We start from the raw sequence: 25,829 nt of genomic DNA on the forward strand, positions 1-25,829 counted from the left end.
GTTATAATTATACGTTTATGTCACGTTATATTTTAATAGTTGTAATTTTATTTATTAAAAAGTCTAGCCATTATAATATGTAAAAAATAAAAATTATTAAGGATTATAATGTATTGTTATATCTAAAAAGAAAAAATATTGTAGAAAATTGTTAAGAATAAGTAAAACAAAGCAACGAGATAAAGTTGCGGCTATTAGTTGAAGAAACTGGAAAATGTGAATGTTTTCTGTCTTTGATTTTATCAACGGCATGTATTATTTTAATTTATTTTCAATAAAATAATTAATGGTCTAGTTTTATTAGATTTTTTATGCTTTTTTGTAGCAATGTTAGGATAAAAACTTATCTTATACTTTTGTAGGAAGGTTAACGATAAAAACTTATCGAAAACCTTCCTGTATTATTCCATTTTACGAATTTTCATCAAGATTTTTAAATAAAATGTATCTTGATCAATGGTCGCAACTTTATTCTGTAATAAATAAGTAAAATTAAAAATTATAATGTAGTAAATTGATGCTAAAATGAGATTCTGTTCAACAGCAAAATAGTCCAATTTGATGTTTCTATGTAGTTGCAAATTATAAATGATATATCCATGAAATAAATATAATAATTATATAATCATGGTTTTTTATTTAATTTACTATTGACACATGAATATTATTATACATATGAAAGTTATGAGAGATAGTCTATGTTTCTAATATAGTAAAGAATATTATAATGATAACTATCTTCTTCATCCACATCCACACACTTCACCACATCAACATCATCTACAATATATATTTTGGTTAAGATCTCAGATTACAATTTTGATGAGAAATAATGAGTAATAGTAATTGTAATGTAATTGAACGATAGCAGCGATAATTATAAAAAAATATATTAAATGTAAGTTAACAATAAACAACAATTGCATTACATGCAATTACGAAGGCACATTATTATGTGGTCTGGATTATTATGTGGTGTGTGTATACCCAATGGGCATATTTGACCATTGGGTATATTAAAGAAAATGACATCTTTACATGAACCTTTGAACGAAAGGCTTTTCCTTTAATACATACTATTCAATAATGCCATCTAGAAAATATCAAAATAACTGCGGACTAGAAGCCTGTCAACTAAGGAAGGCACAACCCAACGGGAGCTCTACATTTTCCCGTAGCAAGAAATACAGCCACTGAACTTCAAAGATTTTCCTTCAGATGTCGCTGTTTATACATTTCGGTACAAAGATTCAATATCATAATATTTATTTTTCTAATAATTGTCAGACACTTGGCAACTTATATTTTTATGTAAGAAAATATTTAAGTCTTGGTACTGTTTATTCAATCTGGCTATTTTTATCCAACTTCCAAAAACCAAAAGATAGAGTTTCTATGTTCGTCTGTAAGTATTTTTATATTCATCAACTTTTTAAATTATTCGTTTTTTTTAAATACATATTATACCACTTTTAACAAAGTATTAAATCTACATAAATAGGTATTCTATGTAAAAATAAATTATAGTAATATGTATAAATGTCGTATCTAAATAAAAATTCAACATTTAAATCAACGCTAACGGTCATCCTCATTCGCATTACATACAAGATATAATTAATCAAACTTAAAATATTAGACAAATAAAAAGATTCCACGTGAACATTTCTACTATATATAAGCAGTTCGTCTACTTCCATCGAGTGTTATTCTCAGTAGCCGATATAATACAAATGTTATAAAATAGCAGGCAGATAGGGGCGGGCGGTCCATTCATCGAGTAGCGCAGGTCGCGGGGCGCAAGGGAGGGCAGCAAAGGCTCCGGATCACTCAGTACCTCCCTCGTTACGGCGCGAGTACCGCGTCATAAGCCTGTATGTATTGTTGTTGCTTCCAGCTAACATTATTGCTTTTGTGAGTGATTATAAACTTAAAGTGCTCATGTGAACGGATTTTTGTGCTGTTCTCTTTGTCTTGGAAATATGTGCGTGCGTTTTTGATTCATAAAAGGTGTGTATGGTAAAATATATTTTGAGACGTTGGCTGAATTATAGGGCAGAGCAAAATATCATATTTATAGGAATTCAGTTTGATAAAAAAAAATAAAAAATGGTTGATTTTTTGGGATTGTTTGAGATTTTTACATTACGTTTTTTTCTCTATCTATCAACTGCTATCCATTTTTGGGCGAAGATATTTCATACAAAATTTGCTTATTATATTCTCTTCTTAATTTAAATAGGTTGATAGCGATTATGTTAAAATTTAATTAGTCTAAAAATTGACGTCGCAGAAAATTTTCACGGTCGTGTCCGTGGGTGGCGGGATTCGGGCTGCTAGGCTCAAGGGGAGAGGGGAGAGGGAGGGACGCTCACACGCGCAGCCTCCGAGCCGTATTGATCGACCAATTTTCATTGCTTAATTGTAAATACTATATCAAAACTTATTTTAAAAAAAGTATCTAGAATAGCATTCAGTTTCACGGAAATATGTTAAGGATATAGTAAACGAGGTAAGACTTAGTTATAAAAAATATTGAATTGTAATATTTATAAATAATTTATGTAATACAAAATATAAATTAGAAAAAAAAAATACACAAAAAATCTCAAAATAAAATAAATGTTGTTGTAAACGATAGAGAATAGGGACATGAATAACTTAGGTTACCATGACCTACTCATAAGGTTTTAGAAATCTACCCTCCTTGAAATAGTGTTTAAATTTTCCACAGTTCGTACTTGAAATATATGTAGGTGTATCTCGCATGAAGGTGAATTAAAACATTGCTATAAATAGAATTCGATCATCTCCTACTTCGTTAATATTTTCTTAACCTTAATCTTTTTGTTGCTCAAGTACTCTCACAAGGCACACGGAATTATTTCGGCGCTAATTTGTTTAATTATAATTTCATTTTTAAATAAAAATTTTAATCTGTACTTAATTACTAACCATGTGTTACATGCTATGGAGATTTTAAAGTTTTTTTTAGTAAGAACTGGCATGTAAAATTAAATTCCTCATTTATCGGTTACAGCCATACTTTACTCTCTGATTTTTTTATAATGAATGATATTAATTGAATGTTACAAAATATAAAAGAAAACCAGTTTAACAACAAGAACTGAGTAATGAGTATGTACGCTTAGTTACTCTCACATTTCCTAACATTTCAGTAGGTACATAAAATTCCTAATAGTTAGACGAAACGAGTTTCTTTCATAATTTGCTTTCAATATTTTTTCAACGTTAAAAAATAGACCTCTTTGTTATCTATTTCAAGATACAATATTTTAATAAGAAATTCTTTACGTGTTTCTTTTTACGAATTAATGATGTTATAAGTATAGCAAAATATGGTTTCGTACCTTATAACAGTGATTGGGAGGAATCAGGCATTGATAACATATATTATTAGTATGATAAAAGAAGGGAAGGTACAAAATCTTTATGGAGGTCCTGAGTTACGGCGTAGAATGCGCGGCAGGGTGCGTAGTGAATGGAAACTGGATCAACAAGTTGTTCGTGGCGCTAGCCCGCGCCTGCGCTTTCGTAATCCAATAAAATTGACAATTTTCAATATGGCTGCTTCTATATAAAGATCAATTTAAATTTTTATGACTGGAGAAAACTATAGGACTAAAATAGATACTAATTTATTTATTTGATTTTTTTCTTAAATGCAAGGACCGCCAAATATATGATAATGTAGATTAAAATAACTTGAATTTAGATGCATTTAACTTTTGTAACGTAATTACATACATTATATTCTTTTAGCAACCACAATATACCGACTATCTAAACAATACATATATTAATAAGCTTAGTTCTTTCTAAACCGGGTATTTTTATTATTTTTGTTTACATAAAATATTCTATTGATTTCGAATTATTATCTAATAATAGGACATAATCCAGTCAACTACCGAATAAGACTAAACATTCAACATAGTTACTTAAGTATAAATTTATGTAAGCTTTGCTTTGAATCGTCTTTGGTTAATAATTAATCATACATCTGAATATAGACTGGGTATATCAAGTGAACAATTAGTATATAATGTATCTATAAATAAAATTTATTTCTTCCTAGTTACGAAGGGATCCTTATACTTAATTATTATACGGTATCCTTAACGACACAGTCTCATATTCCATTAATTCTGAGTATCTATTCTTTACCATACCCATACCATAATTTTATGTACCTATATTTCAAGCATACAAAGATGTGTTTCGAATGATACATATAAAGCCGAAGATTGTCACGTGCGTTATCAATGAATATTTTAAACCACAACTCAACATGAATCATTTTACATAACATTCTATTTATATCGCACGAGTATATTAAGCATAGCTACTGTGTATCTGAAATCTGAATTCATGAATGTTAGAGGGAAAATACTCCTTCTATAGCTATATCTGACGTCATTGTGTGGGTGAACAGAATTTATATCGAGTCAATTTGTATAATGAGATTATCTTCTGAATTGAATGGCTATAGAACCAACTGTATCGTTTTTCTGTAGGTATTTTAGTGATTTACGCTGTGGATTACTGCGTTCCTAGTATAAGATTAGCTCGATAATCGCATTATCCTAGTTTCAACGAGTTGCGAAGTTATTTGTTGAGTATGTGAGTGAAAGTATTTACATGGAAACAACAAACGTTTACATAATAGTTTTAACAGTAGTTTCAACATGCCATATCCATACTAATATTATAAATGCGAAAGTAACTCTGTCTGTCTGTCTGTCTGTTACTCAATCACGCCTAAACTACTGAACCAATTTTCATGAAATTTGGTATGGAGATATTTTGATACCCGAGAAAGGACATAGGCTACTTTTTATCCCAGGAAAATGACGCAATCCCGGAAATCCCACGGGAACGGGAACTATGCGGGATTTTCTTTGCCTGCGCAGGTTAAGCCGCGGGCGGAAACCTAGTTATAACATATAGTTATTGTCTTGTATATTATATTACCCGTGTTTATATATTCAGGAATGTAATATATACATTAAATATTTGTACATTATACTTTTCAGTTGACGATTCCAATATTTTTAGGAAGTATTATAAAGAACTTTTAGATTAGATTTCCGTGGTTTATAGTGTCTTCTTCGTTTTACTCCTATGAAAACATATCTTTAAAGAAATTTTACAGAGTAAGGTAATCTAGTGAAAGTCAATCAAAATACAAGTTTATTTGTGAACAGTTAATAGCCCACTATTTTCAAGATATCAATAAGTTTATAAATGGGTATTCTAAATTAATTTGTCAAGAAATAGAAAATCTCATTTTATATTTTCATAAGCAGTGAGTGGGTTGTGGGCTGAACGTTCAAAGTGTCTCCATGTATCTCGATGATGATTTTTAAATCGTGTCTATCTTATTATGAGTACATTGTAGTTTTGTGAAACGTATTAGGTACGTTTCATCGCTGCACTTTAATAGAACGGATGATAGTGGTTAGTGTGAAGGAAAGACATTATTTTTTTTTAATTCATATTATCAACGTGTCTTTACGGGATAGACTCCTTTTAGTATCTGGGTAAAGAAGTTAAAAGCCCTATAGATATATTTGTACTTATACGTTCAAAGCTTTTTATGCAGATGAATAATATTTTTATTTTTCTTATAAATTAAATGACTCCACCAAGTGACGTGTTATCTAAACCAAGTTAGATTTTTCACAAATATCCCCTTTGAGCCTTCAACAAACCCTTACCTAATTACATACGAACTTTCATGGTGTAACGAACACACATTCAAACTTTGTATTTTAAAAGGATTAATTTGTTACTAGGTTAACAGTTTCAACAATCTTGTCAGTAGGTGAGGAGCCGGCGCAAAGCCATGTTCCACCCCTCAAGGGCCAGATCGCGCGGCGTCCACGCTCAGGTCACCTAGACGGTGACGTCTACCACGCTGCCTAACCGCCACCATGCTCAAGCAAATTGTCTTATATTTCAATTTTATTGCGGTTTTCTTCCGTTACGGTAAGTGGGATCTTGTTAATTAAACTTACCTACTTAATATTGATTCCTATAAATTATATATTGGAGATTTTCTTGCAAAATTACGAAAGCTATGGCAGTCTATTTATATTGTGGCAAGGAGAAATCTTACAGTGTTCATACCACATTCCTTCTACATATCTAAGAAAACACTCATAGTATTGTATTTACAGTAAACTAAATGAAATGACGTGGACTCATCGATTTTCGTTGTCGATCTTACATATTTGTTCAGATGATAAGCCTTCAGAGGGCAAGACTCTACTACTCTACTTCTTTGTAACCCACACCAAATTACAAATATAACAGTTAACAAACTATCATACTAACCCTCTATAATCTAACAGGACACTGCGATGACGCCGTAACGTTATCAGTGACCCGCTACGCGAACGGGTCTGTAGAGCCACCGGACACGCGGTCGGTGGGCCGCGTGCCACCCTACCAGCCACCCGCCATCGGCCTGCCAGGGCCCATGCAAGTTCCTGGGTTCAGACCACACAGCCCCTATACCAGGGTTGATGCTTGGCACCGTAAGTACAAACTAACAATAAGTATGAAAACATATGTAGCGGTTTGTGGGCTTATGGTGCACAGAAAAGCTTGAAAAAGTTTATGATTGCATCATTAATGTAAATTATATTATGTAAGGAATATGTTAAAAAAAATGCACATTATAATAGTAGAGCACGTAAGAAACAATATTTCTATCTGAATGCAAGTTTTACCTGCACTTGCGTGGATGGTGAATTATAAGCTATACCTTATAAAGAAGGGGGCTTAAAGTTAAGCCGTAATAAGAGGGTTGTGGAGTAGAGTTTGTTATTCTGCAGTGCAAAATTATCTGAAAATGATAAGAACTCGCAACACATTTCTATTTGAAGTGATATTGTTTACCATTTATAAACCCACAAAATACACCATATAATATAAAAAAGCTAAAATTAGATAGCCTTGTATGAACATAACAGTGGGTAATAAAGTTATTTTTGCATAATAGAGTAAGCACAAGTATTATTTACAGCAAATGGACGCATTTATATGAGTCCGAAAGAATTATTAGAAGAAGACCTTGAAGAAGATCATCATGTTGGCTGCAATATACCATGTTCCAAAGAATTCTTTTTTTGCCAGGTTAGTAACTATTAATAAAAGAAGATGTAGAACATGTAATATAACGAATAAGTATAATAATATACATAATAAAAAATGTTTTGTATCAATATTAGGTTACTAACAGTTTATAAACACATCTATAAATAAGTAATACAAAGAAACTCTTGTAATGTCTTTCGTGCTACGAACAGTAGAACATGACAACTTTCGTAGCACGGTTTGTATCAATACCAAGAAGCACAATTTAAAGCACACATATGAATAAGTAATAAGTAAACTCTTGCAATAAATATTATGCTACGAATATTCGTAGCACCTGACAACTTTCGTAGCACGAACTATTTTTGCCTTTTGCTTCTTTGAATAGTAATAATGGAATGTTTATGTAACGTATCCCTATAATTAAGTATATAAATACACTATATACTTAAAAATAAAATAATGTTATCGTATTAATGGATTATGTTCTATTTATAGCGTTATTGAAGTAAATAATTACTATGAAAGTGCATGTTACTAAGTAATACATTCCACAGACGACATGCAAATGCATAGCTTTGGAGAAGCGTTGCGATGGCATCCAAGATTGCATCGACAACGAGGACGAAGCTGGCTGCAGGAAGTCCTGCGATGAACAGGACAATCGGACGCTGTGCCACGGGACCAACGTCTGCATCGCGTTTGACTGGCTCTGTGATGGAGATAACGACTGTGGTGACTTCTCGGACGAGACACATTGTGAGTTCAAAACTTTTTATAAGCAAATTGTTGTTATATTGTATTGTGTATAATTGTGTCCAACTTCAGGCAAAGGATAGTTTGTATCTTCATTAGAAATGAATTATTAAAGAAAATACAAATAGTGTTAAGAGTTTAGTAAACTACACGTAGACAGGGACGAGACTTAAATATTCAATGTTTTATAATATTTCTTTTCTATCAGGTCTGGAAGTGAATTGTACAGATGATCAGTTCCAATGCACAAATGGACTTTGCATTCACAAATACTGGTTGTGTGACGGAGATAATGACTGCAGAGACAATTCTGACGAGATGACCTGCCCTAAGGGAAAGTAAGTAACTGTTTAATATGAAAGAACATATGATTGAATATGCTATGAAGACAAAAATAGATTAAAAGTTAAAGATACATAAGAAAATTCTAACCATAAATAGACCTAAGATAATTTTCTATATAATAATTTTAAACGCATAATCCTTTTCTTTGCTCTTGGTTTACGGTTACATATTTACCATTTTAAATCCTATTTGCGTCATGCTTTAGACAACAGACTTATTTAGATTACTAGGAATTGAAGAAGGTTTTATTTTTTAAAGTTTTACTAATACTTAATTCAACACACAGAAAGAGCATATATAATAAAAGAAATACAAATGGTCCTGTCGCCAGTTAGCTACCTCTTCCAGACTACCATATACATTTTACGTAAGGAGAGATATTTAAACTTTAAAGACGGTACAAATAAATTGCTTTAATCACTTCCCGATATTCTTAACTATAAAATCTATTATAAAAAATGTCTCTGTTGCATAGATAGTAATTAAAATAATAGAAATAAGCACTTCATTCGCAAAATAGATCTACACGAAACTTCTATAGTGTAAACTAAATATAGAAATAATAAATAAGGTGTAACTTTTTTTTTACTTACGTAGATAAAAGTTTTAATAGGTATTCAAATATAAAGAAGATGTTATATCCATAATAAGTAATAAATTGTTATATTACATATATTACCAGTCCCTATAAATCGCTAGGAGAGGCACAATGGTTGGAATGGAAGTAATCCCATTGATGGGGATTTCGCTCGTTGACGTAGTAGAGTTACGTCAAAGATTTATTTTACATACATTACGTGACCTCATCGACGGTTGTATGTTTCGTGGTTTGCGAACACGGATTACGATTAAACATTAAATAAGCATATTTATATGCTTATGATTATTTACTAACTTTGTTTTAAATACAAAGTAACTAACATATTTGATACATGATCCAACTTTTGTCATCATGTTTGTGATTATCTCGGTGTATTATTAGCTAATGAAATAAAAAAACAATTATAAAAGATTATTTTTAATCAATAAATTAAAAATAAAATTTATTTGTCGAAAGGTTATTTAATAATAGATTCGTTCTTCAAAGCTAAAGCATTACATCTCTAAATAGTCGTCATTAATCGATTACATCGTAATAAGACGATGCTCAAACAATTTGCTACTTATTGGATCGAGGCTAGCTTGCACTGGCCAGATCGATAGCGTTGGGCGGCGAGCGTTGCGCGCAGAAGCGAGCGGGGGTGTCGTAGCCATGGCAACGCGCCCACACAAGCCTTGCGCCGTCACCCGACCCGATATATCCACTTTCGTGGGCGAGCAATGTATTGAAACATACTGTTTTTAATTACGTAACTTCTTAGCGACCTTTGAATGGGCGATTTTAGATTGACATCGCATTCGAACGCGATTTCTTGGAAATCAGATTGACACCTCTGCTGCTTTTAGATAGTTTGTAGTAAAGACGTAGGTTCACGTTTGCATGTATTGACTTTTATAGATGCTGCAGCCTACAGCTGATAGAAATGACAATGATTAATATGGTAATCTGAGGAATAATATATTTCTGAATTCTGTTATAAACGGAGAGAGAGTTGGATAGAGTATTCTTCTTAATAAATAATTAAATAAAAACTGTTTTAAAATACAACAACTATATCAATATGACTGAGATTCACGTTTTAAAAACGTTCGCTAATACGATACTCTTTACAAAAATTATTCATTTCAAACTAATACAAAACCAATAGTATTTTAAGAACCAAATTATTAGAAACAACATTGTTAAAAAGAAAAACAAGATACAGAAGACAATTTTATAATAAGCTTATAACCACTTTGCGTCATAATCTAACAAACATTTTATAAATAAATATTTTTGAAATAAAAATATTACTGTTAAATTTCACTTTTCTATAATTTAGATGCAGAGAAAACCAGTTCACTTGTGTGTCAGGTGACTGCATACCTCTACATTGGCGCTGCGATAAAGAAGCTGATTGCCCCGATAATACAGACGAAACGGATTGTCGTAAGTTTTCCATTTATATGATCTTTAACTCTATTAGGAATTTAAAAAAATATACTGAAACATAGTTTATGCGGCATCAACATCATATTTTTTTTAACTTTTAACTATAACAGCATATTTATTTAGATGTAACTATGTATATTGCATCTAATTGCACATTAATACTAACAACGTATGGAATTAAGGCCTTTTAAGAGTGTTTATATCTTTATTAAAACCATGATAATTCCACAGCTGTTGATCTCCTGAGATGTGGTGAAAATGAAATACAATGCGATAACAATAAGTGCATAAGGAAAGACTTTCTTTGTGATGGAGACAACGATTGTGGAGACTGGACCGATGAAAACTCATGTCCGCTTATGCCTGGAAACTGTAATGCTGCTGAATACAAGTGAGTGTACATATATGTTAGAATTAACCTAATTACAAAACATATGCAGAAAATATAACTAGAGCCTAGAAAATAAGATCTTAAATAACTTCATCATCATGACATTTTACACGTTACACCAACATTGTATTACCAACTTCCTTGCGAATATATTAATTTCGTCACAATGACTAAGCCTTAAATTACTAAAATTACATTAAAATTTACTTTTTAATAAGCAAATGAAAAACATCTTACTTTTATTTTAAAATAGATGCAACGATGGGAGATGTATCCCTGAACTCTGGCGGTGTAATATGGAGAAAGATTGTATCGATGGTGACGATGAATTAAACTGTGAATCGCTTGGAATAAGGAATTGTACTGTTGATGAACATATGTGTGAAGACAGGCGATGTATTTCGGTAAGATTGGCATTTGAAATGTGGTTGTAGTTCTGTTAAAAAGTTTATGGTCGTGTTTCATACATTACAATGACGTTCATTATTTATATAGAAAACCTGGCTTTGCGATGGAGTACGAGACTGTTCCAATGGTGAAGACGAAATAAACTGCCAAGTGTTTTGCGAAGAAGATCAGTACATGTGCAAGTCATTAGACAGCAGTGCTTTCAGAAATTGTGTTAAACGAAAACATGTTTGTGACGGAATGAAAGACTGTCCCCAAGGCGACGACGAAGAAAACTGCCCAAAAAGCAGACAATGTACTGCGAGAGATAAATGTGAAAAGCTATGTATACTGACATATGACAAAAGACCAGCTTGCTCCTGCCCACTAGGATATTTACTAGCTGAAGATGGCTACAGGTAATGTAATCTTCAACATAATACGCATGAAACATCTGTAATCGAATTAGAGACTGCATTCACATAAGACCTTATACTTGAATGTTATCCTCTTATGTTTGAATAAAAACGGCTTCTGATGCAACACAATGTGTAAATGGAATTAATCCTCTTCTCTCTCACATTCATCCCTTTAATGCGGTTATGTTAAAGAACATAATGCAATAATGTAACAACTTCTCACAATGCGATTATTGAAGTATGAAATAGAAAAATCTCTTTTTAAAATCTCTTTTCGTATAGGTGTAGAGACATCGACGAATGTATGTATGAACAAGATCCAGTTTGCTCTCAGACATGTTCAAATACTCAGGGAAGCTTTCTATGTGGATGCATGACCGGTTATGTGTTGAGGCCCGATGGAAGATCTTGCAAAGCAACTGGAGAATCACCAACACTTTTGTTTTCTAATCGCATCGGAATACGAAAGGTATTTAACATTTATATTTTAAACCTAACTCAAAATACGTATACTATTGTATAAGTATGTATACGTACGTATATTAATAATATTAGATTGCTTATATAATTAGTATTTTCATGCAACTTTTTTGCTGTAAAATGAAAATTTTAAAATCTTTTAGGTGTGGCTCACTGGTGAAAATTACGAAACGGTATTGAAAGGCCTCCACACTGCTGTGGCTTTAGATTATCATTATGAAAAGAAGTTGATATTCTGGACGGAAAATAACATGAAAGTTATTCGATATGCACCTATGGATAGCAATAATATGACTGGTAAGAAAGCGGAATTTTCGATAGGACATTGCATTTTATTGTAACGCATACTATAATTACATAATTATGATGGATTTTCTAGATGTGATACGATGGGGATTAGAAACTCCGAGTGGAGTGGCAGTGGACTGGATTCATAACTTATTGTTCTGGACGGATTCCGGCACAAGGAGGGTAGAAGTTGCGACTTTGGATGGTCTCCAACGGGCTGTAATAGCGGCCAGTGATTTGGACAAACCCAGGGCGGTAGCTGTACATCCAGGAGATGCTCTGGTGTTTTGGACTGATTGGGGTAAGAATAAAGTACAATATTTCCAGAATATCGAACATCAATATTGATTACATTGAAATAATCAAAACATATTTTAATTTTTTAAAGCAAACTGTTACAATTATATGGTTAAGGTGATGAATTAATTTTTCTAACATTTACGGCCCTTTTTAAACCTTCGTAATTTTTATATTATTAAAGTTGTCGTGATGAAAATTCTTGACAAGAAAGTTCAATAGTAACACAATACGTCTACCGTTTTAGAAACATGATTCCATGATATTTTCTCGATAGAAAAAAAATACAAAGTTCTCATTGTTATTTTTTTATAATCTCTGGCATCTTCAAAATAACAAACGTAAAGTTACGACTTTTTGGATATTAACTATAAAATATAAAACCTATACGTCTACCGATTTAGAATTTTGAAATATGCGATGGTTTTGAAATAAACAAGAAATACTTGAAATTAGCGCGCGACCAGCCAATATAGCGAGAGCCGCCCTGTACCTTCCTACCCCGATCGCTGCACGAGTCATTCCCGCTACGGCCGTCACACGGGGAACTTGTGTCGCTCGCGCAATCGTAAAAAAGGGTGACAACACGATAAGACAAAATGAGACAAATGGGGACAATAAAGAAAATAAGAATAAGAAACATAAAGGTTGGAGGAAAAAGAATGCTTACAATTGGAACAAATTAATGAAGTAAGTTGGTTTTATTTTAAATTTGATGATAATTGTATTATAGACGATGTTTGATATGTACTCCTGTTTTAAGTACATAACGAATGTGTAAGATATTTTCATTTATAGCATAGATAATCTTTTCAGAAATCCGGAATCCAGAAGGAAAATAAACCCACTGATTGTTCACAATGTGAACCCACTCCTTCGTAAGTACCTTTATTCAGTCAAAAATGTATGTTATCAACGTTCTACTGGTTTTATCGCATGATTCCATTTTTAGCAAAAAGCAACAAAGTGCAAAGAAATAAAAAATCATGGTGAACTTAGTGGAAGTATGGCGGACATAATATGGAACAGGAGCTCATTGGAGTAGTATTATATTTAAAAAAAATACGAAATAATTTCAAGAATTACATTTCTTAGAAGGTGGTAGATAAGTATGTTGTATAAAGAATTTGATGTTGATATTTATTTCATTTATACTTACTACACCTGTGCGGGAAATTGCTTAGTAATAAAACAGGTTTATATTCATATTTACATAGTAATGTGAGTTTTCATTTCGAAAAATTTTGTGTAAGTATATTAAATTGAGTTCCTGGGTGATCTGGAAACACAATTGGGCCCGGAAGATGGCGCTGCAGTCACTCCTCCTAATGACATGAACCGATTTGGATGAATATTTGTGTGCACATTTCATTTTTGTGGGATGATTGGTTGATTCGCTTTCACATTAGCTAATATTATGTATTTTTGTTGTTAGAAAGTAAACTTAATTTAATGTTTATAATACATTATTATTGGTATAAATAAGCCAGTGTTCGTCTCACATTGCTGTACCTGCCTACCAGGGCCTAACTTTGTTCTGGCTATTTTATTTTGATTATTTGTAATGAATAATTACAATTATAATAGAGTGCAAAAAATAAATACATGCGTCAATATATTTTGTGTTTTTTTTTAAACAATTTTTTTATTTAAAAAAATATCATTCCGACCGCGGCTTTGCCCGCGTGGAATTAGGTTATATCGTGAATCCTGTTTTATCCCACAGAAGTGTTCAGTTCGGATAAAAAGTATCCTATGTGTAAATCCAGGCAATTAGCTATATTTTATCAAAATTGGTAATGTAGTCTTGACGTGATTAAGTAACAACTAACAAAAAAATATACAAATTAACATCCAAAGTTTCGCATCAGTTTTACTGTATTAGTGATATCTTCCACTCTTGACTTTGACTGAGAAGAATTAGGGTTTATAACTTCTTTCAGAAATAGTACCTTTCATTTCTGGGCATGATGTAATATCTACGTCAGCATCAAATTATATCTAAATCAATTCAGTAGTCCGCGTTATTGAGTACCATTTCATTTTTTCAGAGTAACAATATTTTTTGTTATTTTAAAGATAATTTATAACCTGTATTATTTTGTAATAAAGTAAACATTACGAAATAATAATAATTATTAATAATGTCTAAGTAGTTGTTGGAAAGAAGATTATTTGTTTATAAGCAAGAAAATAAAACCAATAAATCAACAATTGAATAAATGTATAACAATATTATAACTGTATGACGACTCCATACATGTTTGTCCCGAGTCGGCCAGCGGCAGCGCGGCGAGTTTGCAAGAATGACTTCGCGCACACCGGCGTTCGCGATAGCAAGCTATTAGACTCCGCCCGCCAAGCAGTGGATTTTTTTTTGTGTATCGTCTTAATAAAAAAGTTATTTCCACTTATGCAGGTCCACGGCCTAAAATTGAATGTGCGAATATGGATGGAAACAGACGGAAAAGTGTAATAATGGACAATATCTTTTGGCCGAATGGTCTAACTATTGATTATATGGAATCTAAGATATACTGGGCGGACGCGAAGCATCACGTTATAGAGAAAGCTTCGTTTGATGGAGGAGATAGAAAACGAGTAAGTATAAGCCGAATAATGTAAATAATTACCCATAACTTTAATTTATTACAAATATACCTATTTTTACCTTACAAGCTACAACTACAATAGTCAAGAAATTCCTAAATTTTCAACATTTAACTAGGGATGTCTTGAGATAATTTTATTAATTAATACTATTTTTTTTATTATAATAGGTATAGTATATTCTGCATAACAATATCTACATTATTTTTCTTCTTAGATAACAAATAAGGGCGTGCCTCATCCATTTGCCCTAACTGTATTCGAGGATGCTATCTACTGGACAGATTGGCACACAAAAAGCATATCAACTATTAATAAGAAGACTGGTATGGGCATACAGGTTGTGCACGCTAGTTTGCAAGTTCCTATGGATATAAAAAGGTAAGTTATTATAATTCAGCATTATAATTCTTGTAAATATACCATCGTCTCTATTAAATATCAGATTGAAATGTTGAAGTAGTATATTATGCTATTTTTATATCCTTTAACTGAAAAGCTCTACAATTAACTGTTCCTTAAATACGTTGCCAATTTAGACAAGGGAATAAACTATAAATTTATTGCCTTTGAGAAAAAGATTCAACGTTTTTTTTTCAGTTTTCACCCTTTACGGCAATTAACAACATACAAGAATCGTTGTGGACAAAATAATGGCGGCTGCTCCCACCTCTGCCTTCCGAATAGTGACGCCTATACGTGCCGCTGTCCGATTGGTTATAACCTGAAATCTGATGGGTAATTATTTTTTATAGACTCTTGCATTTAATTAATAAATAATATTTGGTGCCCTTCTGGTGCACTCTTTATTTACAAATAAAAAATTAATTGTGTGATACAAGCGATGGTAAATATGAACATACATTACAAAAGGGACGTTTTGGATGCGATATTAATTTTATCTCTGGGATTTTTTAATAGTTTTAAGATCTTATAAATACAAACAGCTATATTTTACAACAATTAAAACATAAATTAATATTTTAGCCGAACTTGTGAAGATACGCCGGAAAAGCTATTACTTTACGCGCGAAGAAAAGACATACGGTTAAAACTTTTGAATCCAAGAAAGCAGATGGACGGATTGGATATGGTAAGTTTTGAAGAATACATTATACATAATAACATATCGAATGTGAATTATTAGATATAGAAGAAATTTTACATTGATTCTATGCTACAATATGTCTCCTCTATTAGAAATTTACGTCATTTTTTAAAAAAAACGTAAACATAAATTTGATAAAAAAACGTAAAAAAAATTAACGTTGTATATATTTACTTTTAGGTTATCCCAGTGGATAGTATAAAATCAGCTGTTGCTTTGGACTGGGATCATGCAAGAAAGAGAATTTTCTGGACTGATGTGGAAAAGGACACGATCAATAGAGCCTTTTTAAATGGATCTAATCAGACCGTTATTGTCAGCACTAATTTAAGTAAGGCTTTATCTTTGTAGGTACAACTTATAACACAAAGTTTTTTCCATTTTTATTTTTATGGTTGTGTTCAAATGAAAAACTCTGAAGAGCTTTTGTACATTAAAATGTTACGTAATTTTATTAAATGTTTAAAAAAATGTAGTAGGTATACTACAATAAAGTGTTTATTAACGTAATTTTGTTTTACTATAGTATCACCAGCTGGTTTAGCATACGATTGGATGACAGATAAACTCTATTGGACTGATGCTGGAACCAACAGAATCGAAGTGTCCAATTCAAATGGCACTATGAGAAGTCTGCTCGCGTGGGAAAATATTGACAAGCCAAGAGATATAGTGGTTGATCCTAAGGGTTAGTAATATTTTTTTTTGTAATCAAATCTGGAAAGTGTGAGTTCAGTCTAAGTTTGGAATCTATGTATGTAGTTACAATACCTCAAAATTTGTATTACTCTTACCCTCTTTGTTATATCTAATTTCTATTACATTCTTCTTCAATTGAAACAAATAGTAACAAAAAAAATTAATATCAATATTCTAAGGCTGTTAGTTATATTTTATTTTTTATCATAGGTGGTGTAATGTACTGGTCAGACTGGGGTAAAAACCCTTGTATAGAACGGGCTGATATGGACGGGGGTAACAGAAAGCGGCTGATCTTTGGAGATATGACTTGGCCCAACGGACTGGCGTTAGACTTGACTTACAATCGCATTTATTGGACTGATGGCGGCAATCGTACTATTGAGTTTGCGAACCTTGATGGTACAGGGCGTACTGTCTTAATAGGTAAATATGAATTTTTGCGCATAAAATTTATATCTTATTTTAAATACTTATGTTCCACACAATCATAAGACCCCTAACACACAAAACTAACAAATAATATTCAATCAGGTGGTCAACACTTAACCCATCCATTCGGCTTGGATCTCTACGGTGATGAGGTATTCTGGACGGACTGGGACACGAATTCCATTCAAGCTGCAAACAAGTTTACGGGCAAGAATCGAAGGACACTGGACGCTGGTGTAGAAGGTCTGATGGATGTGAGAGTCTTCCATAAGGAACGGAAGGGGGGAGTTAATCGGTAAGTGTACAATGAACTCTTATTGATATGTTAATTATGTATAATGATTTTAAAACAAAAGCGTAGAATATGTAATCGACCTTAGATATTTTCTAGAATTAAATCATATCGTACAACAACTTACTTGTAAGTTTACATTTAACAAAAATCTCAAAGAACTTTTCGATACTTAATCCAAAAAAGTACAACCAACAATAAACTTTTAAAATATATCACTTCGCTCTACAATCTTTAGAGTTTACATTGTAATATTCTAGGATAACAAAACTTAAGACAAATAATTATTTCCTTTTAGATGTGGCAGAAATAATGGTGGATGTTCACATCTGTGCCTTTTGAAACCAAGAGGTCGCTCCTGCGCATGTCCTACTGGTATCAAAATGACGGTGAGTATTAAAACTTTCTATTATTTTAAGTGAAACTTATTAAGTTTTTAACTCTACAAACATGATTTAAACCCAGGTGATATAAGGATCATCATTTGCATATTTTGCTTAATTTTATTAATTGTTATTTTTTTGTGAATAAATCTCTATTTTATCAAATAAAATTGATAAAACATATCAATATAGGAGGACGGAAGAACGTGTTCAGACGGGCCCATAAATTTTTTGATATTTGCACATCGCGTGGACATCCGATTCGTTTCCTTCGACGTTCCATACTTGGTGGATGTCGTGTATCCGTTCCAGTCTTTGAAGAATGCTCTAGGAGTTGATGTTGATCAAAATACTGGTAAGTCAAAGTTTTGTAGTTTATAATGTTATATTTTGTTAGATATTTTTCAAGTAGTTTTATGGTGGTTATAATGTGTGCTTTGAACTCTTAACATAACAGTGCAAGAGCAAGTAGATTATTTAGCTATTAATTACGGCTGTTACATTTTCATACTTACAATTAATTTTGTTTTCATGTATTTTTTGTAATGTAAAACACACTATACCTTTAGGGCTCATATATTGGTCGGATACCGCGGAACGTTTAATTCGGCGAGCGGACAAATACGGGCAGCAGGGCAAAACTATTATCACCAGGGGATTGCAAACTGCCGATGGGCTGGCTATCGATTCAGCTGGGAGAAAGGTAAGAAATAATGAAAAACACATTATTGAATTGTTTTTGTTAAATCAACAACTTTTGGGTAAGTTTTTAAAATAAATAAAAATGGAAAAAAAGGAAATAAAGATGCAAGTTATCGTGTATCGTGTTGTACTGAAAAGGAGGTGAATAGATCTTAAATAGCAGTTTATTTCAGCTATACTGGACGGACGGGGGCCGCAACAGTATCGAAGTATCAGAATTGGACGGGTCTAACCGAAAAGTTCTCGTGTGGACGGGACTCGGTAAGAAAACCTAAACTTCGTACAAAATATTGTGATATATTGAAAAACACCAACACAACATTGTAGATTTTCAATCGCTTCCTGAATCGTTTAGTTACCTAAATATAAAATATCGAAACATTATAAATAAATTGCCTGCTTCAAAGATATAGATAAAAAATTAAATTAATATTTTCTAGACTCTCCTAGAGGAATAGCACTACATTATGAAAGAGGTTACATGTTCTGGTCGGACTGGGGTACTGAAGCCAAGATAGAGAGAGCAGATATGGATGGGACTCATCGGTAAATGACAGTCTACTAAAAATTTTCTTAGAAACTCAAATTAAAATTTAATTTACTAGATTTTGTTGTAGCAACGCTAAAATGTATTTTTTTTTATTTTAGTTAAAAATATAGTCGGTACATTGTATTCTAACCCTAATTAAATAATTACAGGCGCGTCATTGTTAGCCTAAACGTAGAATGGCCAAATGGTCTTGCAGTAGATCGGATAGAAAATCGAATATACTGGAATGACGCTAAAGCCAGAACAATAGAAAGTTCCGATTTCAATGGATGGGATAAAAAGACTATTCTCAGTAATGTCCCATATCCGTATGGGATAGTGATAGTGGGACAACATATCTATTGGACCGATTGGAAGACCAAAGCGCTGCATAGAGCGGATAAAACTAATGTGAAGGAACAACTTGTTATAAGAGACAATCTTGAAGGCTTGATGGATATAAGAGCAATTCAGGTAAGATTAAATTTACAAAAAACGGAGTAAAGAATCATATCACTATCTGGGTTTTGTTTGTGAAAATTAAACTAATAATAGCAAGTAGATGGGATGTTATATTATGTATTAATAGTTAAGTTATAATTGATGGAAATTTTACCGATATAAAGAAAAATGTTATATGCTATTATTATCAAAATACTCTATAAAAATCCCAATTATTAACACAATTCTAAACTAAATATAAAATTTTAGGGTGACTACAAACTAGACAACGAATGTGGTGCAAACAACGGAGGCTGCTCCCACTTATGCCTACGAAATTCCCGTGGATTTTCTTGCGCGTGTCCCACCGGCTTGTTATTCGAGAATACCACAGACGCAGAGCCAAAAATATGCAAAAAGCATCCAGATAACTTCCTCATATTTGCCACTAAAACTTCGATGACGATTATTTCATTGGACACACCTGAATTAAGAGATATCAACATTCCTGTTGAGCATATGGAGAGTTCTATCGCGATTGATTTCCACTGGGATAAGAAATTGATATTCTATACTGATGTCAAGCTGAATCAAATTAGGTAAGTGACAAATTATCAAGTAAAATCGATGAATGTTATAAACGCATGTTTCAATTTTTAATTTAATGTACTTAGAGTAATTTTGTTAATCTAACCAAAACGAAAAGTATATCTGTAATCGTTTATTTGTCTGTAACATGTTATTTAATGTTTGTAACAATATTCAAATAGGACACTGAATATGGAAAATATGACGGAAAATAAAATGATTGTAAACACAAGTTTGGAAACACCTAACGGCCTAGCAGTAGACTGGATTGCAGACAATTTATATTGGACTGATAATGAATATAAGGTATGTGTTTCCAATATAAAATGTGATAAAAAGTGGTTTTACAGGAGCTATATTATATCTGTAAATATTCTTTTTTTTATAGGTTGTAGAAGTTGCGAAATTAGATGGAACGTGTAGAAAAATCTTACTATCTGGATTAAACGAACCAAGATCTGTCGCACTGTTTCCAGCAAAAGGGTAAGTTTTCTCATTTACTACTATTATATGTACTATTTTTCAATGTAATAAATATACTTGGTTCTCAAAATCATATACAACATAATAATTGCAATTATATTTTTCAAATACAGCTACTTGTACTGGAGTGACTGGGGCGAAAACCCAAGTATAGAAAGGGCAGCATTAGACGGAACTCAAAGGAAGATCATCGTCGACCACGATCTAGGCTTTCCAAACGGTCTGACCATAGACTATGTAGAAAGGAGATTGTATTGGACAGATGCGCTTAAAGATAGAATCGATACATCTGACTTGAATGGCCAACATCGAGTGCAACTGGTACCTGATGCTAAGAATCCTTTTGGAATGACTCAGGTATTTATTGATGAATTTTATACTAATAATGATTATTGAACACGTATTGAGCTGCAATTGTTAAAAATTAATATAATTTAAATTCCGACAGAAAACGGTGTATTTTGATCAGAATCCGTTTTAAACACAGTAAATTACTCATTGTCAACATAAAAGGAGAGATTGAAATCAGTTCAATGTCATCACGATGAAAACTTTCAACTAATTTCAGTTTTGCGAGTTCATCTACTGGACAGACTGGTTCAAAAAAGCGGTGATGCGAGCTGACAAAGAAACGGGAAAGAACGTTACTGCAGTTAGTACCAACTTTGAGATGGCCATGGAGATAAAGGCAGTGTCACATCACCGGCAGCACGGCTGGAACCCCTGCATGGAGGAGAACGGTGGCTGTTCGCACTTCTGCTTCTTTAGAGGGCATGACTATGTGTGCGCCTGCCCTGATGCACCTGATGAAAGACCATGCTCTATAAGTTAGTGTTTTACCTATTTTACTTTAATTTTAGACATCAAATAATGTTTTTATAACTGTTACATATTTATTTTCTTAGAAGATTTAATGTCTGAACTGTTTTACAGTTCTTATTTTAGCAAAGAAAATAATTAGGTAAATGAAGTAAAAACTACATTTTACGTAACTATTTCCTTGCATATGTTAACGGAATATCAAATTGAACAAAGAAGCAACTAAAGGCTTAATTTAGTTTCCATGTGAAAATAACAAAAACGCAAAACTAATAATACTTACATAAAAAAAACATATTATAGCTCCCAACAAGCGCATAGAGCTGCGCATGCCATCCCACTACCCGCCGAACTACGACTACATGGACTACGAGCCGGTTCCTCCACCCCCACCGCCGACGCACTCCACCGCGCTCCTAATCTCTCTTGCTGTACTCGCTGTGGTGCTTATAGCGGCTGTAGTCATCGCTATAGTTTGTGGTGAGTGGTGTTATAGAGTTACAGAGCTGACACTTTTCCTCTCGCCTGTTTTTCATAACATTCGCTGCTCTAGGGCTCTATATGTAGAGCTACATGATTACACAGATCTAACATTTATTTGTAATGCTCTATAAAATGTAGAGCGAGATGACTATACAGATCTAACACTTCCAAGCTTCTTCTATTGCTCTCTTCATATATGGAGTGCACAAATTATACGTATGCATAGAGTTGTTCGCCGAAATTCTAAGTTCGCTAATAATCATCTTTAATATGTGAATAATTTGAGTCATAACATTAGACCAACATAACTAAAGAAAATTTTGCATCCGACCTCAATGTTATAATGGCATTACTGAATTTATTATTTAAGTTTAAAATGCGAATGGTTTTCGAAAAACATAAACCTTATATTGCAGTGAAAATTCTTAAGGATCGCGGCGGTGAGTTAAAAGAGACCCACCGAGATTCGAATTGCCATATATCATTCCACAATCCTAACTACGAGCAAAGTGCCGCTGGACTCAACGAACAGGACCGGAGACCTTATCGGTTGCAGGGCATCTTCAAATATGACAAAAATCAGGTAAGATTTATAGAAAGCGAGTAATATTATTGAATTGACTTCGTCGTAATTAACAAATGTCATTGAGACAGTGTTCAAGATTAATTTGTGTAGAAACACGGTAAAAAGTTACAAATTGTGTAGTTACTTTCTATTAAATACGCTGAATTGATCTATTTAATAACAAATCTCAATTATATTATAGGGGCGAGTGACAAATGTATACATACCGGAGGGCACCAGTCTCCTGCCCCCGCCCCCGCCCCCGCCGCCGCACCGCCCGCCGCTGCGGCCGCCCACACACGACGACTTCGAACCCGTCACCTTACACTCCTTCACCTAAACGCCACAACACAGTGGCGGATTTATTGAGAGCTAAGGCCTAGAGCGGCATGAAAAACTCGGGAAACCAGCCGCCTTGTAGAACCTACCCTAATGATTTTGCTATTCTAGATTGCATCACATGTAGGAAGGCGGCAAATGTGAACAGCCTACACTTGGGAAACGGGTAAATCCGCCACTGCGACTAGATCTAGCCAACGACTTACAAGTTTAGCAAAACTGTATAGACATGACGTAATTCGACGGACTATTACTTGTTAATATTTGTGCACTCGGAAAGTTCGAGAAACATCTGCACTCGTCGAGGTTCGCACCTCGAGTATTAACGATGCCAATCATTATTAGAGTATAAAAGAGTATTATGACTATGTAAATAGAGGCTAACAGAGATACCGTGTTGTAGTACGTTTCATAGAAAGCGTATGTTAGACATTGTCGTTAAGCCTAATTCGTACTGCGATATGCGACTGAGAACTTTGTGAATTTTGCGCACAAGTCGTACCTTCAGTGAGGTGAAGTTTTGAAGTCGCGATATCGAGAGTCACTAATCAAATTAGTATATTTGTTGATAAGGTATGATCAGATTATTCGTATTATTTTTGTACAATTGCTTGTCATTCGACTCTCCGAGGCTCATGGGGAGCGAACGACGAACTTTATTGTTAGATTTGTACCTAGTGTTTTTATTTTTATCTGGTATACAGACGTTGTTGGGAATTTGGGATGACTATTTATTTCACCTTAATGTCCCGATCTCACGAGGTATGGCTGTAAACATAAAACAATTCAAAGAATTTGTTTTCATAACTATTGTTAATTAGGGCCTTTTTCATTCGGCGCTATATTTGTTTTAAGTATCTAGTTACTGTAAAAATATACTTTCCAGAAGTTGTATCTAGTTGTCTTATATTAAGAGGCGGGTAGTAAGAGGAGGGTATAGAGAAGGAAATGTGTTAATTTTTAGCTTTAAACTCGTCAAAAACAGCGCTTCGTCTCCTATTAGTGATAAGTTTTCTTTAGAATGTTATGATTATTTAATTCGTTGTGTGCTCAAGTGGAAAGTTAAAAAGCACTGAATGAAAGGGGCCGTATAAATCTTAGTATTAATTCACCAGGATAATATGGTGACAATAAAATATCAATTGTAAATAATTAGTTTTAATTACGACGTTTTTGACACACCTGTAATTTTATTGTAAATATTTTGTTTGTCATTGACTCTGCTTTAATTTTCTTTGGAAAGTAACCTGTACCTGCAAGTATCTTGCAAACATTAACATCTCATATCACAATTATTTGTTTAGTGAATAAGATTTATGTGCTCTCAAATGAAATGTGTTATTAAATAACAAATTAAACTAAACGTTAATAATATATCGTAATGAAAAATGAAAATATTCCTTTCTGATACGTCAACGTCTCGCCACAAGAGTGCGCGCATGAATAGTAACAGGGTGTTTATAATCTAAGATAGAAGATAGTTTATAGGACGGATGTCGAATACAAAGGCTCTTAATCCGAAACTGATTTTATTTATTTAAACAACTACGAACACTTTCATTAGCTACCTCGTTAATATACGAAGGCTTATTTTAGAAACTCAGCAGTGTGATAGAAATCTATTATAAATAAAACACTTGCATTAATAGTTCAAATGTATGTACATAGAAGCTATTTATATTTTTAACAGAAAAGATTTTTTAAAATGAAGATTTATTTTTTAATTCGGAATGATATCAATTTTACTCGATTTGCAGGTAATATATTTTATTATTTTCTAAAGTGTGGCATCGAGTATCCCATTCTAATGTCTGTATTATTTTTTAATATGTATTACTTTTTAAATGTATGGAATGAGAGAGTAGATCCACCTGCTTTGTATTATAAAATGTACTTATTTATGAATCAAATTCAGAAATTAGTCCGCCCTAAGTGTGTTGAATTGAAGATTTTTTTATCAATTATTTACTTGACTTATCCTAATTTCAATCACCTTTTTTTAAATCCGAGGTGACTCAGAGTTGTTTAGTAGAATTTTATATAACGTTTCAATTAGTTTTAAGTGAAGATTTTAAGTAAATTGTTTTGTTATACTGATAGCTTGTAAGGGGAAGAAAGTTGAGTGCTGTGATACCAGATGCTTCGTGAGTAGAGTGAATTAGCGTGATGGTGGTATTTATTTAGTTATTTACATATTTATCGTTTGAAATTCTGACTTTAAATCGGATTTGGATTAAAGGTGCTAAAAACGCACACGACGAATGTACCCAAAAAAATTATTTCTGACTGAAAAGGAATGATAACGTGCCAAAATTCAAAAGTATTGTTTTTTTACTTTAATATCCGTTGACATTAATTCGATCTTTAGTATTTAAGTAAAATAAACAGCTTTTACACCTTATCTGCCTCCTAAAAAGAGGTGTTAAAACTGTTGTCCAATATTTATAATAAATAATAGAAATTATTCAAATACATTGATGTTTCATTTCATTTTTTTTATCCCATCCTTGCATATTTAGAAGGGGACGCGCTGATGCGAGTGCAGTGTTACGACTTCCGTTAAAAACTATAATATGAATCGAGTTTTGATCAAAACTTTAAAAACACCAGAGATTTTTTATTCTTTCTATATTCTATGATAGTTACATAATAAGAATGTAATATGGTTACTTAATACTTGTATATCTTAAGCGCCTAATTTCATTTTTATAGAATGAATATTAATTGAAAAGATTGAATAGATAACAGACAGTGTATTGAAATTGAGAAGTTAAGAAAAAAAAACAAAATATAGTCAGATATTATTTTATTGAACATTCTAATTTACACAGAGATG

At 32.8% G+C, this 25,829-nt stretch overlaps 2 protein-coding genes and 1 long non-coding RNA gene across 3 annotated transcripts in view; 2 read left to right on the forward strand and 1 right to left on the reverse strand.

Moving 5' to 3' along the window:
- LOC149902460 (gamma-aminobutyric acid receptor subunit alpha-2) overlaps positions 1 to 21,565 on the reverse strand; it is a 53,361-nt gene extending 31,796 nt beyond the window's left edge. The window contains exon 1 of the mRNA XM_090110031.1: positions 21,452 to 21,565. Coding sequence (XP_089966157.1) covers positions 21,452 to 21,465 — 14 coding nt within the window. The 5' untranslated portion in view covers positions 21,466 to 21,565. The remainder of the gene's footprint in view (positions 1 to 21,451) is intronic.
- Lrp4 (LDL receptor related protein 4) lies at positions 1,868 to 23,918 on the forward strand. Its single transcript, XM_090110032.1, has 35 exons — positions 1,868 to 2,010; positions 5,849 to 6,012; positions 6,378 to 6,563; positions 7,055 to 7,164; positions 7,683 to 7,884; positions 8,090 to 8,219; positions 10,149 to 10,255; positions 10,490 to 10,649; positions 10,903 to 11,053; positions 11,145 to 11,455; positions 11,738 to 11,924; positions 12,079 to 12,232; positions 12,315 to 12,524; positions 14,940 to 15,121; positions 15,348 to 15,511; positions 15,731 to 15,868; positions 16,118 to 16,223; positions 16,419 to 16,569; positions 16,765 to 16,926; positions 17,148 to 17,363; positions 17,472 to 17,664; positions 17,960 to 18,050; positions 18,237 to 18,399; positions 18,614 to 18,747; positions 18,920 to 19,007; positions 19,187 to 19,292; positions 19,446 to 19,749; positions 19,987 to 20,315; positions 20,487 to 20,610; positions 20,693 to 20,787; positions 20,901 to 21,144; positions 21,356 to 21,614; positions 21,910 to 22,086; positions 22,506 to 22,672; positions 22,857 to 23,918. Exons 2-35 carry the CDS (start codon positions 5,958 to 5,960, stop codon positions 22,992 to 22,994), a joined length of 5,694 nt encoding a protein of 1,897 aa, XP_089966158.1. The 5' UTR covers positions 1,868 to 2,010; positions 5,849 to 5,957; the 3' UTR covers positions 22,995 to 23,918.
- On the forward strand, positions 12,634 to 14,234 carry LOC149902463 (uncharacterized). The gene is made up of 3 exons (XR_016457549.1): positions 12,634 to 13,210; positions 13,337 to 13,398; positions 13,473 to 14,234. It is a non-coding gene; the product is annotated as an uncharacterized LOC149902463 (long non-coding RNA).
- Positions 23,919 to 25,829: the final 1,911 nt, after the last annotated feature.

The sequence above is a fragment of the Colias eurytheme genome, chromosome 15 (assembly GCF_061535395.1).
Source record: "Colias eurytheme isolate Ceu_HAF_F1 chromosome 15, ilColEury1 Martin Lab GWU primary, whole genome shotgun sequence".
Taxonomy (NCBI): Eukaryota; Metazoa; Arthropoda; class Insecta; order Lepidoptera; family Pieridae; genus Colias; species Colias eurytheme.